The sequence below is a fragment of the Durio zibethinus genome, chromosome 1, assembly GCF_047325235.1.
Source record: "Durio zibethinus cultivar Kanyao isolate XHJ-2024 chromosome 1, ASM4732523v1, whole genome shotgun sequence".
Classification (NCBI taxonomy): domain Eukaryota; kingdom Viridiplantae; phylum Streptophyta; class Magnoliopsida; order Malvales; family Malvaceae; genus Durio; species Durio zibethinus.
The window spans coordinates 4,287,924-4,302,840 of record NC_143162.1 but is presented as its reverse complement, the minus strand read 5'-3'; the positions used below and the strand labels follow the sequence as shown (position 1 = coordinate 4,302,840).

General features: G+C 31.6%; 2 protein-coding genes across 2 annotated transcripts; both read left to right on the top strand.

Moving 5' to 3' along the window:
- The first annotated feature begins 7,772 nt into the window (after positions 1-7,772).
- LOC111310994 (AT-hook motif nuclear-localized protein 1-like) lies at positions 7,773-11,310 on the top strand. The gene is made up of 6 exons (XM_022910374.2): positions 7,773-8,702; positions 9,367-9,434; positions 9,535-9,666; positions 10,248-10,409; positions 10,614-10,960; positions 11,049-11,310. Exons 1-5 carry the CDS (start codon positions 8,249-8,251, stop codon positions 10,947-10,949), a joined length of 1,152 nt encoding a protein of 383 aa, XP_022766109.2. The 5' UTR covers positions 7,773-8,248; the 3' UTR covers positions 10,950-10,960; positions 11,049-11,310.
- A 448-nt stretch (positions 11,311-11,758) lies between these two features.
- Positions 11,759-12,528, top strand: LOC111310995 (uncharacterized). The gene has a single exon (XM_022910376.2). It carries the CDS (start codon positions 11,865-11,867, stop codon positions 12,336-12,338), a length of 474 nt encoding a protein of 157 aa, XP_022766111.2. The 5' UTR covers positions 11,759-11,864; the 3' UTR covers positions 12,339-12,528.
- Positions 12,529-14,917: the final 2,389 nt, after the last annotated feature.

Here is a 14,917-nt window from a genome sequence, read left to right as displayed (position 1 = left end):
TGCTCATGAATAATCCCTTCATATATATCAATGTTGTGTCCATTAACATTTGAGAAAGCCTAATTTTATGGGGTAGTCCTAAAAGGCAAAGATATTCCATAATGGAAAACAGACTCCTCCATAAGCATATACCTCTCAAAGCAAGGGCTAGTCAACTAATTCACGCTTTCTTTTTCTTCCCTTTAATTTATTTATTCATATTATATATCATAATGATTGAATAATTCCAATAATTGTAATAAAAAAAAATTGTAAGCCAAGTGTGAGTCTTAAATTAAACAAAGAAAGTGGCCTTTTCCTGTAAATATCGTAAATTCTTCTCTCCCTCATTTCCCAAATTTGAATCAAATAAAATATTTCTAAGATAAAATTTCTAATTTTGCCTGTTTCCTTAAGTTGATCAATTATAAATTTCAAAAGTTTAAATTAATAAAAATTTCCATGAATGCTTTGCTTGCCTACTGCATTTAACGTCCTTGGCAGCTAATCTATATATCTGTTCAATTAAGTGATGACTGAAATAGATGATGGGTGCTATTCTTATTTAGTGTTGGCAATGGGTCAGGAATGGATGGGTTGTTGTTTAGCTTGTATTCGATCTAATTTTATAATCATAAAATTTAAATTTGATTCAAATTCGATATAGTATAAATCTTACTTGATCTAATTCGATTCGAAATTAATAAAATATTATTTTTAAAATATAAAATATATAAATTAAAAATTAAAAATAATTTTTTATATGATATCGAATCAGATCAGATTGAATTTATTTAAAATTTAAATTCGATGCGACTTTGATTTTTTATTAACAATATTCGATTCAATCCGATCTGAAACATGATTTAAAAAAAAAATTTTTATGAAATCAGATCAAATCGAAATCCCGTAAATTTTAGATTTGACTGTCAACCCTATTCTTAAAAAAAAAAAAAAAACAATTATGAGACAGGAAAATAAGTCATGAATAGGTTGCCCAAAAAGGAAGAAAATGCTAGCTCACCAGACGGCAGTTCACTGATCTAAATAATGTAAATTAATTAATTAAAATAATATAAGCTTTGTGGAAATGAGCAGTAGATCAACTCTCAAATGCCCATTTGAGTTAGCCGAAAAGGGTTGGGTTCTTAACTTTAATTTTAACTTTTCAGCAGCTTTATTTCATGCTTATATATTTATTTATTTATTTATTTATTATTTTGCTGGAATGAGAATTCAAAAAGTATAAAAGATTAATGGTCCCCCCTCCCCTCCCTTTTTTTTTTTTCTTCCTCTTTCTAATTTTCTCTTCTTGATCAGATCACACCAAACTCTCAATAAATCATTTTGGGGTCCCTTAAATCTAAAGAGGAGAAATTAATTCAATTTTATTATTATTCATATTCTCTTTGTTGGGACTCTTCATGAGGTTAGGAGTAAACATTTTCCTAGCTACTATTTTTTTTTTATGAAAAATAATATAATTGGAGAATAAAAAATTCTTAAAATTGAAATTAAATATTAAACACGTTGAATATCCTCTCTTAAAAATAATTATATATATTAATTAAGTTAAACTCTATATTCAACTAATATTATTTTTTTTATCAAGGCATTGTATTAAAAAACCAAATTTATTGTTCTAATTATCCGGAAGACCACAATGAACTGTCAAAGAAAGTTAAAAAAAAAAAAAAAAAAAACACAGACACACTAAAGAAAAATTAGCATATGGGTTGCCTTGAAATTAACTCCTTAACCCCCACATGCTCATCACTGCGGAGAATCCACCTTTTTTCTAACTACTTTTTTTTTTATATATATATTTGTATTTAAATTAACATATAATAAAATATTAGTTAGTGTACAGCCTCAAGAAGAAAAAAGAAAAGAAAATTTTGAAGGTAAAAAAAAAAAAAATGGTTGAGTGTATCGATAATAATGGGAAGATCTTGAATTTTGAGTTCATATCTTTGAAAGCATCTTGTTATTTTGAAGATGTTGCTTTTACATTTAGGCAACATCACCTTTAAAATATCTTATTTATTTTGGCTGCTTTAGATATATAGAGTGGTGTTTTATTTTTAAAATAGAACTGTATATTTGGGCATGCGATTTCTTCTTACGTCACTTATCTTGTCCTCGTAGAAGTTGCTTTTTTTTTTTTTCTTGGTTAGATGTATGATATATTATGGATTTAATGAATAGTAAATAAATAGATATTTATTATTATTTAATTTGTTTATATCTAATTTGGATAATAATAAATGAATAATTAATAAATTTTGATAAAAGATTTATAACTTGTGATAGATTCAAAATAAATACAGATAATATTTTTTGGATATTTAATATCTGAATCTATTTAAATTTTAATGAATAGTAATAAATATTTGAAATTATTATTGGTTTAAGTATATAAAATTTTATGTTTGTAGAAGATTTTAAATTTTAAAAAATAATTTTTATTTATTATTAATTAAGAGTGAATTTAAGTTTTAAATTAAATTATTATTTATTTTATATTTTAATAAAAATTTTAAATTAACGGATATTTTAACAAATTAATATATTTAAACAAATAATATTTCTTTAAATATATTTAAATTTAAATAGTAATATTAAATTTAAATTAATATTTAAATAAATTCAAATATTATAAATATTAAACAGATTTAGATACAAATATTTAAAAAATATCGAATATCTATTTCGTTACCATTTATCTATTTCCTTCCCCTTTTATCTCATGGTAGATGTTTTCACATATATAAGTTCGAGTAAGTGAACCACTTTTTTCTAATCTTCCACCAAAAAAAAAAACATTTTTGTCTAGTCAGAACCCAAAAATTTGCAAGTAATCTGAGAATTCACCTGCCGCTATCCGCTGAAAGCCTAAAACCCTTCTCTGGCAGCAAATATATATATACCTGTTAGAGGATTCGGATTCTCTCTCTCGACGCAATCAATTCCTCTTCGCTTGAGACATAGAGGGATCGATCCGGCTCGAAAGCAGGCTTGTTAGAGAACCCTCTAACAATACCAATCCGAAGAGGAGTGGAATTCAAGATTCTGGTGCCAGTGGATTTGGTATAACCTCCATTTCACGAGCCATTCAGCACTAGATCTTTGAACCGTTCAGTGCATCCTTTGAATTCGTGCCTGATTTTTCGATTCTACGTTATATAACTTGATCATGATTCTTAATTAACCACGCAAAAGCTCAGTCAATATGGTATAATTAATTAATATTAATTTACTTGAATATAATTATTGGCTCAACTCAAGTTTACAGTAAATTTCAACAAATCAAAACTTAATCAAACTTATTTTTAACTAGTAATTAAATTGTATTATTAGTCTTCTACTCTTTCATTTTGTTAATTTTTATTCGTAATTTTAAAAATTTTATTTGTGAATTTATGAATTATTTTAAACCCAATTATCCGTAAATAATATGAATAAAATTTGTCATGTGGTACGTTGATGGATGTACATATATTCATATTTCATCTAGTTGATTTTAACAGTATGTTGATGGATGAATGAATTTGAAACAATCGATAAAAAAATAATAAATTAAAATTAAAATTTTAAATCACAGATGAAAATTAAATAAAACTTCACGAAAAGATCACACAGACTAATAAGGAAATTTATTTTATTTTTAACTTGTATATAACCTGTCGCTTGGATTAACTCCAAAATTCCTTTTTTTTATAGATTTCAATGTGTTTTTAAATGTTTAATTTTTTGGATACATAAAAATTCAATCTCATGTCTAGGGTCCATAATACACATTTTAAAACCGTTGGTGGGTTAGGTGAAACCTGGCTCATAGGATCTGGAAGAGTGACCAAATTCAAACCGGTTCAACAACCACAAATTAAATTATTAACAACTGTATTTTTACTCTAATAACAAATTGCCATTGATTTTTCAATGTCCTCACTTCCCTACACAATAATGCTACACTCTTTTCATTCATTTTTCCATTTCTCTAATAACAAATATTATATTAATTACATAATTATGTAATATTACAAATTATTACATTAACACTTGAAAAAGAGACCTTAGCTAGCTTTCTCTCTAAATCAATGCCAAAATAAAATAAAGTTTACAAGGTCAATTTATGAGGAAATAAATAAGGATTTTTTTTGGGTTCAAATTGTTGCATTATAACTAGCCATCACCGTGTATCCAAAATATATATATTTTTTACAATAGGCATCCTAAAAAAAAAAAAAATTTAATTTGAGTACTTATGTTCAGTAAGAAGATTCGTTTGTTACGAACTTAAAGAAGAGTCTCGAATCTCACATCGAACATAATAAGAGAGTCATTAGGGTATAAAAGTGTTCACACCATCTCTTCCTTGTGAGAGGACTTTTGTAGGACAAAATCGTGAGGTCAGGGGGCTAGAGTGAATAATACCTTACAAGGGTATGAATCATGGCAGGTAGACTGATTCGGGATGCCAGAATGGTGAATGCCCGGGTCCCTAAGCCGCGCGGGTTCGGAGCTTAAGTCTCGACCTATGACAAGTGATATTAGAGCCAGCCCTATACCGTTCAATCCACGTCAAGCATCTCGAGGGAGGTAGGCAGGGTGATTAGCATTCGTAATTAAGGCGTCACGAGATTGGGTGCGGGAGAATGTCACAGACCTAAGGAAGAGTCCTGAATCTCACATCGAATATAATAGGAAGAGGATCACTGAGGTATAAAAGAGTTCACGTCACCTCTTATTTGTGAGACGCATTTTGTAGGAGGGTCAGAGCGGACAATACCTCATAAAGGTGTGAATCATAGCAGGTAGGCTGATTCGAGATGCCAAAAAAATGAATGTCCGGATCCCGAAACTGCATGAATTCGAAACTTAAATCTCGACGCGTGATATGTTCACCTAATTAATTAGTAAAGTAATGGATTTTTTTAGAATTCGAGACTTAATAAAATGGTTGGTTTACCTGATTAATTAATTAAGTAATGGATTTTTAAAACATCTAAATTTTTGTATACTTAAATTTAGGATTTTAATTCTGATCGCATTAGAATTAAGATTTTATTTGATAAAAAAAAAAGTTAAGAATAAAATATTTGTTAATTTAATGATTAAATTTTATAATTTAATCATTAAATTAATAAAATTTTCTTCTTTAATCCTTTTTTATCTTTCCTACAAATAAAGCTTAAGAGTTGAAATTTCTATTAGCGGATCACACCTGTTTTGTAGTCTTAATTCCTACCACTTCTTCTTAATTCCCAAAAAAAAAAAAAAGAAAGTTACCATTATACGAAAAAGGGCAAAAAAAGGTGGCTTGGCTGGCTGGAGCCTGGAAGGCATAGAAGGCTGGGACAAGCTCCGATTGGTCCCAAAAGATCCAGAATATCCAGGCATAAAACTTTTGGTGCAATAGGATACACATGCATCCTGGATTTGCTGGCCAACTAGTCAGCAACTCAACAAATATCATCTTCCTGTCCCCCCCTTCGCTGGTGAGGAAAAATTTAGGTGATTTAAATCTGATCTCATAAAATCTGACATGGGTTAAGGTCTTTTGACGAGAAAATCAAGGCGGTTCGATTGAACTAGAAGCAAAAATAAAATGGTGGATTAAGTTTGGGAAGTGAAGTTTGGAGCAGGGGATTATAGCTCTTTTACTATTACTTAATTACTTGTTTAACAATTTCGTAAAGAATTGCGCATTTGGTCTGGACCGTCAACGGTCTTACCGACAGCTTTTATGTCACTGTTTGCTTTTCCAGTGTTAGAATTGGATTTTTCTGCTTTCTTTTATATTATATATTTTTTGGGATAATTTTTCAGTTTCCACATGACATTTTTGGGCAAACTGGCAAAATGATACGAGCACTCACTTTTTTAGAAAAAAAAAAAAAAAGGTCATAAATAAGTTGATATGTCTATTTTAATTTCAACTTTAATATTTAAATATTTTGCTTAATTGTTATACATCATTTACATGTATATTACAAGTATTTTAGAAGTCTTTCAATGATAGGGATGCCACTAAATGAATAGCTCTTTTAAAATAAAGAAACATTTTAGATGTCAAAAATTTAATCCACTTAATCCATTATTCATCTTTACTTTAATAAAAGTTTCTTGTGATTTCTTTTGCTTTACCAGCTTCTTAAAGTTTAAATGTCAAGCACTTAGCCTTCTAGAATTAAAAAAAAAAAAAATTTAAGAGGTTTGGAACTTGAAATATGTAAATGAAATTTTGATAGAAGTTATGAGCAACCAAAAAGACTACAATTTTTTTTTTTATTAATCCATTTTTTAATTTTATTCGTAGAATTTAAAAATTTTAATGTAGCGATAAAAAACGAATTCAAACGATGAAAAAAAAAAAAACTTAAACTATAAATTTGGATAATCATCATTTTCTAATTTTTAAATAATAAAACTCAAATTCCATATGGTTTTAGTGAAGAAAAACTTGAAAACTTATAATTACTTCTATTTGTTTTATATATTCTTGGAAAATGTCTCCCACTAGATTTCCTTTATATATATATATTTTTTTTCTTTAATAGAAAAATTATATACTACTAGACACCAAAGAAGAGAAATTTGTGAAAAGAAGTAAATAATTGTAAGGAAAACAAGTGCCAAAAGAAAAGGAAATGAGAAAGACTTCAGTGGAAGCTTAAATGACACTATTTTTCACCATTTCTTGTGGTTGAAAACATCAATTTGAGGTGCCCAAATTACAAAAACTTAGAAATGAAAAGCATTAATTCGATTGCATTTTTAATCCGTTGCATAAGTTTTGATAACTTTCAAAATCCACCTTCTAAATTATTTTTTATACAAAAGATTGAGATTTGTTTTCAAAATCTGTTAGATGTTATTTTTTAAAAATAATTATATGAATTGATTAGATTAAAATTTAAATTCTCTCTTCTACTTAATAATACCCAACATTTAAAAAGAAATTAAAAAATACACTTAAACATTTACTTCAATAATTTGTTTATGATTTTGTTTATTTAAAAAGCAAGATTTGATTTTTTAAAATAAAAAATAGAAATGTTAATAGGATATTACAATTACAAAGCAAATGACATTGTGATTTTAAATTTAGAGTTGGATAATAATTCAATATGTAGAAAATAAAGATGTTATTGTCAAATTCACAAAAGTTGAAAATTTGTAAATGAAATTGATTAAGTTAATAAAAATCAAATATTTTGTTTATAAGACTTAAATTCAATTTTCGTGCTACTAACAATCCTTCTTGGTAGGTGATATATAAGTCTAATATAAATTTTCGCTGAGATCTACAATGTCTTGATCTTGAAATGTTGTAACTCCCTTACCTGAACTTTTTTGTATCAAGAACATTGAAAATTTTTTTTATGATATCGAGCTGGGAATTTAGACAAAATTTTAAATGAAAATGATAATGCTCCCTTCTTAGTTTATTAAAATAAAAAAACATTATAACTATTAATTCAAGGCAAGTTTTTTCGTTGGATTTGGTTCGGTGATAAAATTTTGAGATTTTAAATTCAAGTTTTATTGTATATAAATTTAATTATTTAATTATATTATAATTTATTAATTGATTATTTAATAGTTATAATATTGATTATGTTGTAATAGCTTATTATGATTGTTACTTCAAAAAAGAAAAATTTTCTCATTGTACTCTTATAAGTATTTGAATTATAGTTTGCGTAAATTATCAAATAAGAAAAACAAGAACAGCGTGCCCACTTTATTTTTCTATTTTTCAGTATAAGCAAACCCTAAATGCCACATTTGATTTTCTACTATTATATCATTCTTGGGTGCAAAGCCAAGCAAATTGGTTTAGAAAACATAGTCATTTTCTAATATTACAGGGGCAATTTGGGGGTAAAAATGAATGAACGGTATTCTAGTAAATTAATTGACCCTGTTTTCAGCCTGTGGAGTCCAGACAAGAAAAAGACCTTTGTTTCCCTCCCTCAGCCCCTTTTCCCTCCATTAATGGAGGGAAGTTTATAAAATCTGTATTTTTCTCTCTGTTCCTCTCTCTCTCTCTCTCTCTCTCTCTCCAAAGTTAAAAAAATAGCTATACCACCTTCTATATCTGGCGCCATTTGAAGGAAACCTGTCTTTGGTTCAAACTTCACCTTCTTTTTAGTTTCTCTCTCGCTTAACACAGAAAAAAGCTTCCCCAACAAAGCACACTTACACCCAACTTTCTGTCTTCTTAAGAAGCAACCCATTTTTTGCTTTGCCATTTTCAAAAATGGAAGAAAAGGAGAGCACGATATCTGGGTCACCAGGCAACTCTGACACTGACTCGCCACCTGCACCAGTGAGTAGCCTGGTGTTGCCTCAGGTCCTGAACATGGATATGAATATGAACATCAACATGAGCTTGGAAAGAAGCCTTGATATTGCAGCAACAGCAACTGGAGCAGGAGCAACAATAACTGCAGCAACAGCAGTTCCAGGATCAGCTGGAGGAACACTAGGGAGTCCTGTAAGTGGAGGTGGGTTTGATTCTTTAGGAAAGAAAAAAAGAGGGAGACCGAGAAAATATGATGCAGATGGGAACCTTAGGATACCATATTCAGTAGTGACAACTTCACCTTCTGGCTTCACTTTATCTCCTCCTTCTCCTGCTGTGTTCTCCTCTTCCAAGAGAGGTAGAGGCAGGCCTCCTGGTTCTGGCAACTGGCAGCTTCTTTCATCTCTAGGTAAAGTTAAAGAAAGTTAAGAGTTTTTGGCTTTGTTTTGTTCCATACAAAACTCTGTTTGGTTCCCTAGAAAGTGCAGAAATTAAAAAGAAGAAAGAAAAATAAGGTCTTGTGATTGGTTGCATGTCTTCTGTTATTCTCTCTTTTTCCTTTTCAGGGGTAAATAATACTCAACTTACATATCAAGGAAAATAAAAATAAAATAAAATACCCTAATCCCTAATGTGAGCAAGAAATATAGCCTTAAAGATTTACCCTTTTTTAGTATTATTTTTTCTCTATTTCTCACCGAACACATTATGGGTAGTTGATTCATTCTTTCTTAGGGAATTGAAAGATTAAGTTCATAAATGGTGGGGTTTTCATATTAATTTCAACATTGACAAAAGGACAATATATAGGCAACATAGCAAATTTATAGGACTTGGTCTTTTGCTTATTTTTTCCTTTCTTGAACATTTATATTGGGCGAGTCTCAAATTTGAATCTAATCGTAGTGCAAAAAACAAAAAATGTATGTTATCTAAAGAAATTTGACTCCGGAAAAACATCCTAAGTTGGTGAATTTTGGGTTCATACAAAGTAACTTTTATTTTCATGAATCAATCAATTCTTATTGCTTTGGACATTAATGACAAAAACTATGTACAATATGTCTGGACAGGTGAGTTGTTTGCCAACACAGCTGGAGGGGACTTCACACCACATGTTGTCACAGTTAATACTGGGGAGGTAATGTCCCAGAGTGGAAAACATGAGAATTCCTAATTGGAAGTAATTTGTACAAATTACAGACCCTGTATTAATGTGTACATTGCTTTATTGATTGCAGGATGTTGCAGGAAAAATTCTTTCATTTTCGCAGATAGGGCCTCGTGGTATTTGTATTTTATCAGCCAATGGAGCTGTTTCTAATGTTACTATTCGGCAACCTGGTTCGTCTGGTGGGATTTTAACCTACGAGGCATGATTTCTAACCTTATCCTCCTATTGATGTTGTCCCTTGCTGTTTCAACGTTGGTATTTATGACTATTAATGTCGTTGCACCCTTAGAAAAAGGGTGATTCCAAGGCGATGCATTGCATGCCCCGGACAAGGCGGTAGATTTACCATGGCAGACATTAATTTAAAGCTGCTTTTATTATAACAGCTCAAGTTAATGTCTTTTTGATAAACCCAAACAAAAGGAATTCTAGAACTTAATGTTTTGTTGGTTGCTTCAGCAATTTCCAAATTGATGCCATGCTCCATGTCCCTGTAGTTGTCTGAACCATATATATCATGAAATAGACTTGCATTATGAGAAACTTGTGATCATTGAACTCTGATAGTTAATTACTTTAGTATTAATAGTTTTCTCACACAACATTTCAATTGGTAATTATTGTTTTTCGTTTATGTATAGTATCATATGATGGTTACTGTAACTGTCAATGTCTATAGTTTATATGCTCCGATAGTTTATTATTAGAAGTTATTTATTTCTTCTCACAGTTATATTTTTCCGCATCACTTAAAAGTTCAAAACTGAAATTACTTTGCAGGGTCGCTTTGAGATATTGTCCTTAACTGGTTCATTTACAGTGAGTGACACTGCTGGTGTAAAATGTAGAACTGGTGGGTTGAGTGTTTCATTGGCTGGATCAGATGGTCGTGTAATAGGTGGTGGGCTTGCTGGTATATTGGTGGCTGCTAGTCCTATACAAGTAAGTCCTTTGCTCTTTGTTAATATATTCACAAGCCTATATTTCTCTTATTCGTTGATCATGCCATGATACTCGAGCACATCTAAATCAAGAAGGCTTTTCTCTTGAAATGGAGATGTTTCATGTTTCGTCCATTTTTAATTACCACTAAATTAAAGCTGCATGTATGGATCTGACTGATATAGTTCCATTTTCTTTTGCTAGATTGTGGTAGGAAGCTTCATGCCAAATGGTTACAAAGTGCATAAAAGGAAGCATTATCGTGAGCACACGGTGGCTTCCACAGCCAGAGGCGCTGCTGATCCTTCAACCACAGTAACAGCAGCAACGCCAATCTCACAAGCAAAGCCTGATGGTGAGAACCGTTTGACACTAACATCCCCCTTTCCAGGGGAAAGCCTTGGGGAAGCAGATAATAACACAATTGATAAGCATATACCAAATGCTACACCCTCTCTTGTAGTTGGTTGGAATGGCTCACAACCTGCATCAATCCATCGGCCATCCCCTGATATTAACGTGTCTGTGCCAAGTGAATAGGGTGTCTTAAGGTATAAATTAATTTGTCCTCTACGATACACATTTTATGTTCCAATTTCAAATGTTATATTTATAACCCCTTAAAATTTTTCATTTCAGGTTTACTTTTTGGAGTCTTGGAGCCTGACGTGATAAACTCATTGAAACTAATTTTATTCACATTATCATTTGTAACAATTAGATCTGGTGAGAAGCAAAATTTTCTACAAATATGTCTGATCGGCAGATTGAACTTTTCTTTTTCCTTTTGCTGGAGGCCACAGAGCTAGGTTATGAGAGCATGTTTATTTACAGAAGAGCTGACTATCAACTTTACTTAATTCAGACAGATTCATTATCAATTATCTTTTGTTGGAAACATTTTTATTGTTCACCTTTGCTTTTTTATTTTGTAAAAGTATGCAGGTGAGGAAGCCTTTCGTAATTTGTTGAAGTTCAATAAAAATTGAAGTACAACTCGAGAGAATTGCCTTTATACCAAACCCTTTGTTAAAAACGAATGGAGGGCTGCTCATATTCTCATACTCATCTTTATGTTTGCGCCAGGACTAGCCCAAAGCAATGGTGTTTTTCCTCCTTTCTTTGGGCAAAACCGTAAAAGAAAATATGGGCTGATCACAAATCTTTTGGATTTATTAAAATACTTCTTCTAAGGAAATTTAGAAAAGCAAAGTTCATTCTCAGACACACCAGAACATTAGATTACACGTGGCAAAAACCCAGACTAACAACGTGGCATGCAGAACCTTCCAGCACTAACTCTCCATTTTTCTTTCCAGCACTTTCTACTATCAGAACTCGAACAATATACACCAACTTTATATAAACTCTTATCCAAACTCTTCAACATACAGGAACAGAGAACAAGCAAACACATTAGCATTTCGAAGAGGGAAAAAAAGCGAAGTGATAAAAATGAAACCAGTAGCCGATAAAAAGGAAGAAAAGAAAGCCCCCGTGGTGATCCGAGCAGTTAGCCGCGACGAAGAAGGTGGAAAGAAAGTTAAGAAGACGGAAGTGCCCTCTCGGAACATTGCCACCATTATGTACGTAGAGAGGATGTTGGAGGACAAAGGGGTGCAAAGGATGGATCGACACCCGACTAATGGGATTGGGATTGGTAGGCTACCTCCAAAATCAGGTCATGGCGGGAAGTACACGTGCGAAGGACCTGATGACGTGGCGGAGAACGTGCTGACGCCGGTGCCTGCGGCTATTGATGAGAAGGATCCTAACTATGTGGATGAGGAGGAAGAAGAGAGGATTTTGAGGGGTGAAAAGAGCGACGTGGCTGGGCTTGTGGTTGGTGAAGTAGAAGTGGTTAAGACTGCTGAGGACCGAGAAGGGGTTGCTAGAGTTGAGGTTGATCCTCACTTGAAGGTTAATTAATTCATATGTTGCTTTTCTTATGAGCTTTTTTGTTGTTTGATTGCATTTTTCTTCGGCTTTTTCTTTTGGGAACAGAAAATTTTGTGTAATGATACTAATGAACAGGATGTCAAGAGCTAATAGTTTCTAGTTCCATGGATTGTAACAGAGAATAATGTAAGGAAATTTAAATTAATCCTTTCTGTTTGAAGCCTTTGTTGTATTAAGTGGTGATATATCTAGTAAATCTAATGTGCTGTTGATGATTTATGTGGTTACTTTTTAAGTGATGATTTTTCTTATAAATCTAATGTTCCGAAGGTTCAACAAATAACTTCAGCAGGAGACCATCAGATAGAATTTCAAGGAAAATGTATTAACAGGGAACCGTTATTGAGTTGATAATCTTTAGACCAGTTCAAGTCATCTCAGATTTCAACTTCACTTGCAAATTAATACTAGTAGTTTCCTTTTTGGTAGCAAAAAACGTGATTTGGCTGATAAATTTTGGAAACTACACACTTTACAGAAGTAAATATACAAATACTAGAGTTAACTGTATCACAACTATATAGAACAATTTGTATATTATGATCAGTTTCAATTTAAGTTCTTCCATGTTCATAATAGGACCTGAAAAAAAAAAAAAAACTCAACAAATTGGTTTGAAAATTGGGATGTGTCAGGTACATTTTGTCTTTTAATAGTAATCAAAGGCTCTAGAGCTCGCTGGTAGTAGAAAATAAGGGCATATTTGGATTACAAATGCCATTGACTTCGATAAGATTAAAAATAATAATAATTATTATTATAATTATAATTAAAAAATTATTGTTATTATGATTAAAAAATATTAAAAATTTTATGCTGAAAGAATTTTTTATTAGAATCCAAAACCCTATTAAAAGATAACAACTGAAATTCATCAGCCCTTTTGGCGTTTATGGGCTTAGCTGCAATGGCCCAAATTGGCCCTAATGGCCTAATCGAAGAACACCCAGTTAACTCAAATTCAGGTCGGGCTAGCTGAGTTTTGTAACAGTCGATCGTGCACATTCAGGGCCTTTGTGCTAATTTCTTACAGTTAGTACGATATCTTAGTTTTCTTAATAAACAAACTAAACAAGGTAGCTCTTGCGTCTTAGAGTTTGCCTGTTTTGGGGCTGTCGAATGAAAGCTGTTACGAAATCAATTTTTGATTGAACAATTCAATCACATTTTCTGTTTTCATAGCAGCAATTATTTCCAAAAATGGAGTAATATTAGTTAGATGCTGGACAAGCTCAACTTAATTAATTGAAATTTCTCACCATCCATTTGGTCACTTGGAAAATCAAACAGAAAACAAACAATGAAATTTTGAAACTCTCAAGTCTCATCATGCAATGTAGTATTTCACCTGATCAACTAAGACACATGACTGACCAAGCCTAGCTTGTTCAATGGAAACTAGTCAAATTTTCCTTCACGTATCAATCAGGTCGCTCACTCAAATTGTGCATTGTTAAGCAATATTTTACCAGATTCTTAGCTTTTCTAACACCAGATTGGGAGATCTGGACAGATTAATAGGAGTATAGGAGTACTTTAGTTGCAAGGACTGGTTGTCTGTCATTAATTCGACCTATCACGTTCCGATTGTTATTGATGTTTTCACAGCAGCTACAGCGTAACTATACAGCAGGCTAAAGGCGTATTATTGAAGAGCAAGAAAAATGGTTCTTAGTGCATGGGTGGACAGCACTGGATGCCATAGAATCAACCCTTTCTTTGCTTAACTTTGTATTGCAGTTTCTTTCACCAGCTAAAAAGAATGAACTTTTTATTTGTCACTGCCTTAATTTTGTGTTCTTGTGCGTTTCTATTTAGTATAAAAGTAGTTTTGAGAAGGCAAAAAACATGGCTCATGCAGTTTGATTTGATTGCAATCAAGCTAATAACTAAACATTTTCATTTAATTCGAGTTAAACGAGTCTTACAGTTTCCTGCTATCATTAAGGTTAACCATCCCAGCTCAGTTTACTTTATTAGACATTGTTGTCACTTTGCACTGCCGGTCTGCCATTATTGTTGAAAGTAGCAGTGGAATTTTCTTTTCCTCTTTGACAGAAAATTAAGTAATATGTTAAGATCAGCAAGTGATGAGGGAAACCAGAAACTCGTTTTGATTTAACTATTAGAGAAAACAGCAATAGCAAGTTGTTAGCCCGTAGTTTTGCACGTTCATGAACCATCATCATTACATTAAAAATGGACCCATCTTTCTTTCTCTCTCACCAACACATCAAAATGATCCAATTAATTCCATCTGTCTTTTGTAGGTTCATCTGGCTTTATTGAATTGTTAGTGGAAGTATATGCTAATTAAACAATTATTCCTAATATTTCCAATCTCAATTTTAATAAACAACATTTGATCATACATAATTATCACAATGTTCATTAGCTAAAATTAGAGGATAATTGTTGAACCAAAGATCTAGTTGGTCACTTACAATGTACTTTTTCTTCTCCAAAATGATCTGTAATGTAACGTAGACATATGACGCTTCTCCATAAAACAATGAAGCTAAAGACAAAATCAAAATTCTGTGACTTGA

Coding starts and splice junctions, on each gene's coding strand:
- LOC111310994 (XM_022910374.2), top strand. CDS start 8,249: ATGGAAGAAAAGGAGAGCACGATATCTGGGTCACCAGGCAACTCTGAC. Junction 9,435..9,534: donor TCACAGTTAATACTGGGGAG/GTAATGTCCCAG, acceptor TATTGATTGCAG/GATGTTGCAGGAAAAATTCT. Junction 9,667..10,247: donor GTGGGATTTTAACCTACGAG/GCATGATTTCTA, acceptor ATTACTTTGCAG/GGTCGCTTTGAGATATTGTC.
- LOC111310995 (XM_022910376.2), top strand. CDS start 11,865: ATGAAACCAGTAGCCGATAAAAAGGAAGAAAAGAAAGCCCCCGTGGTG.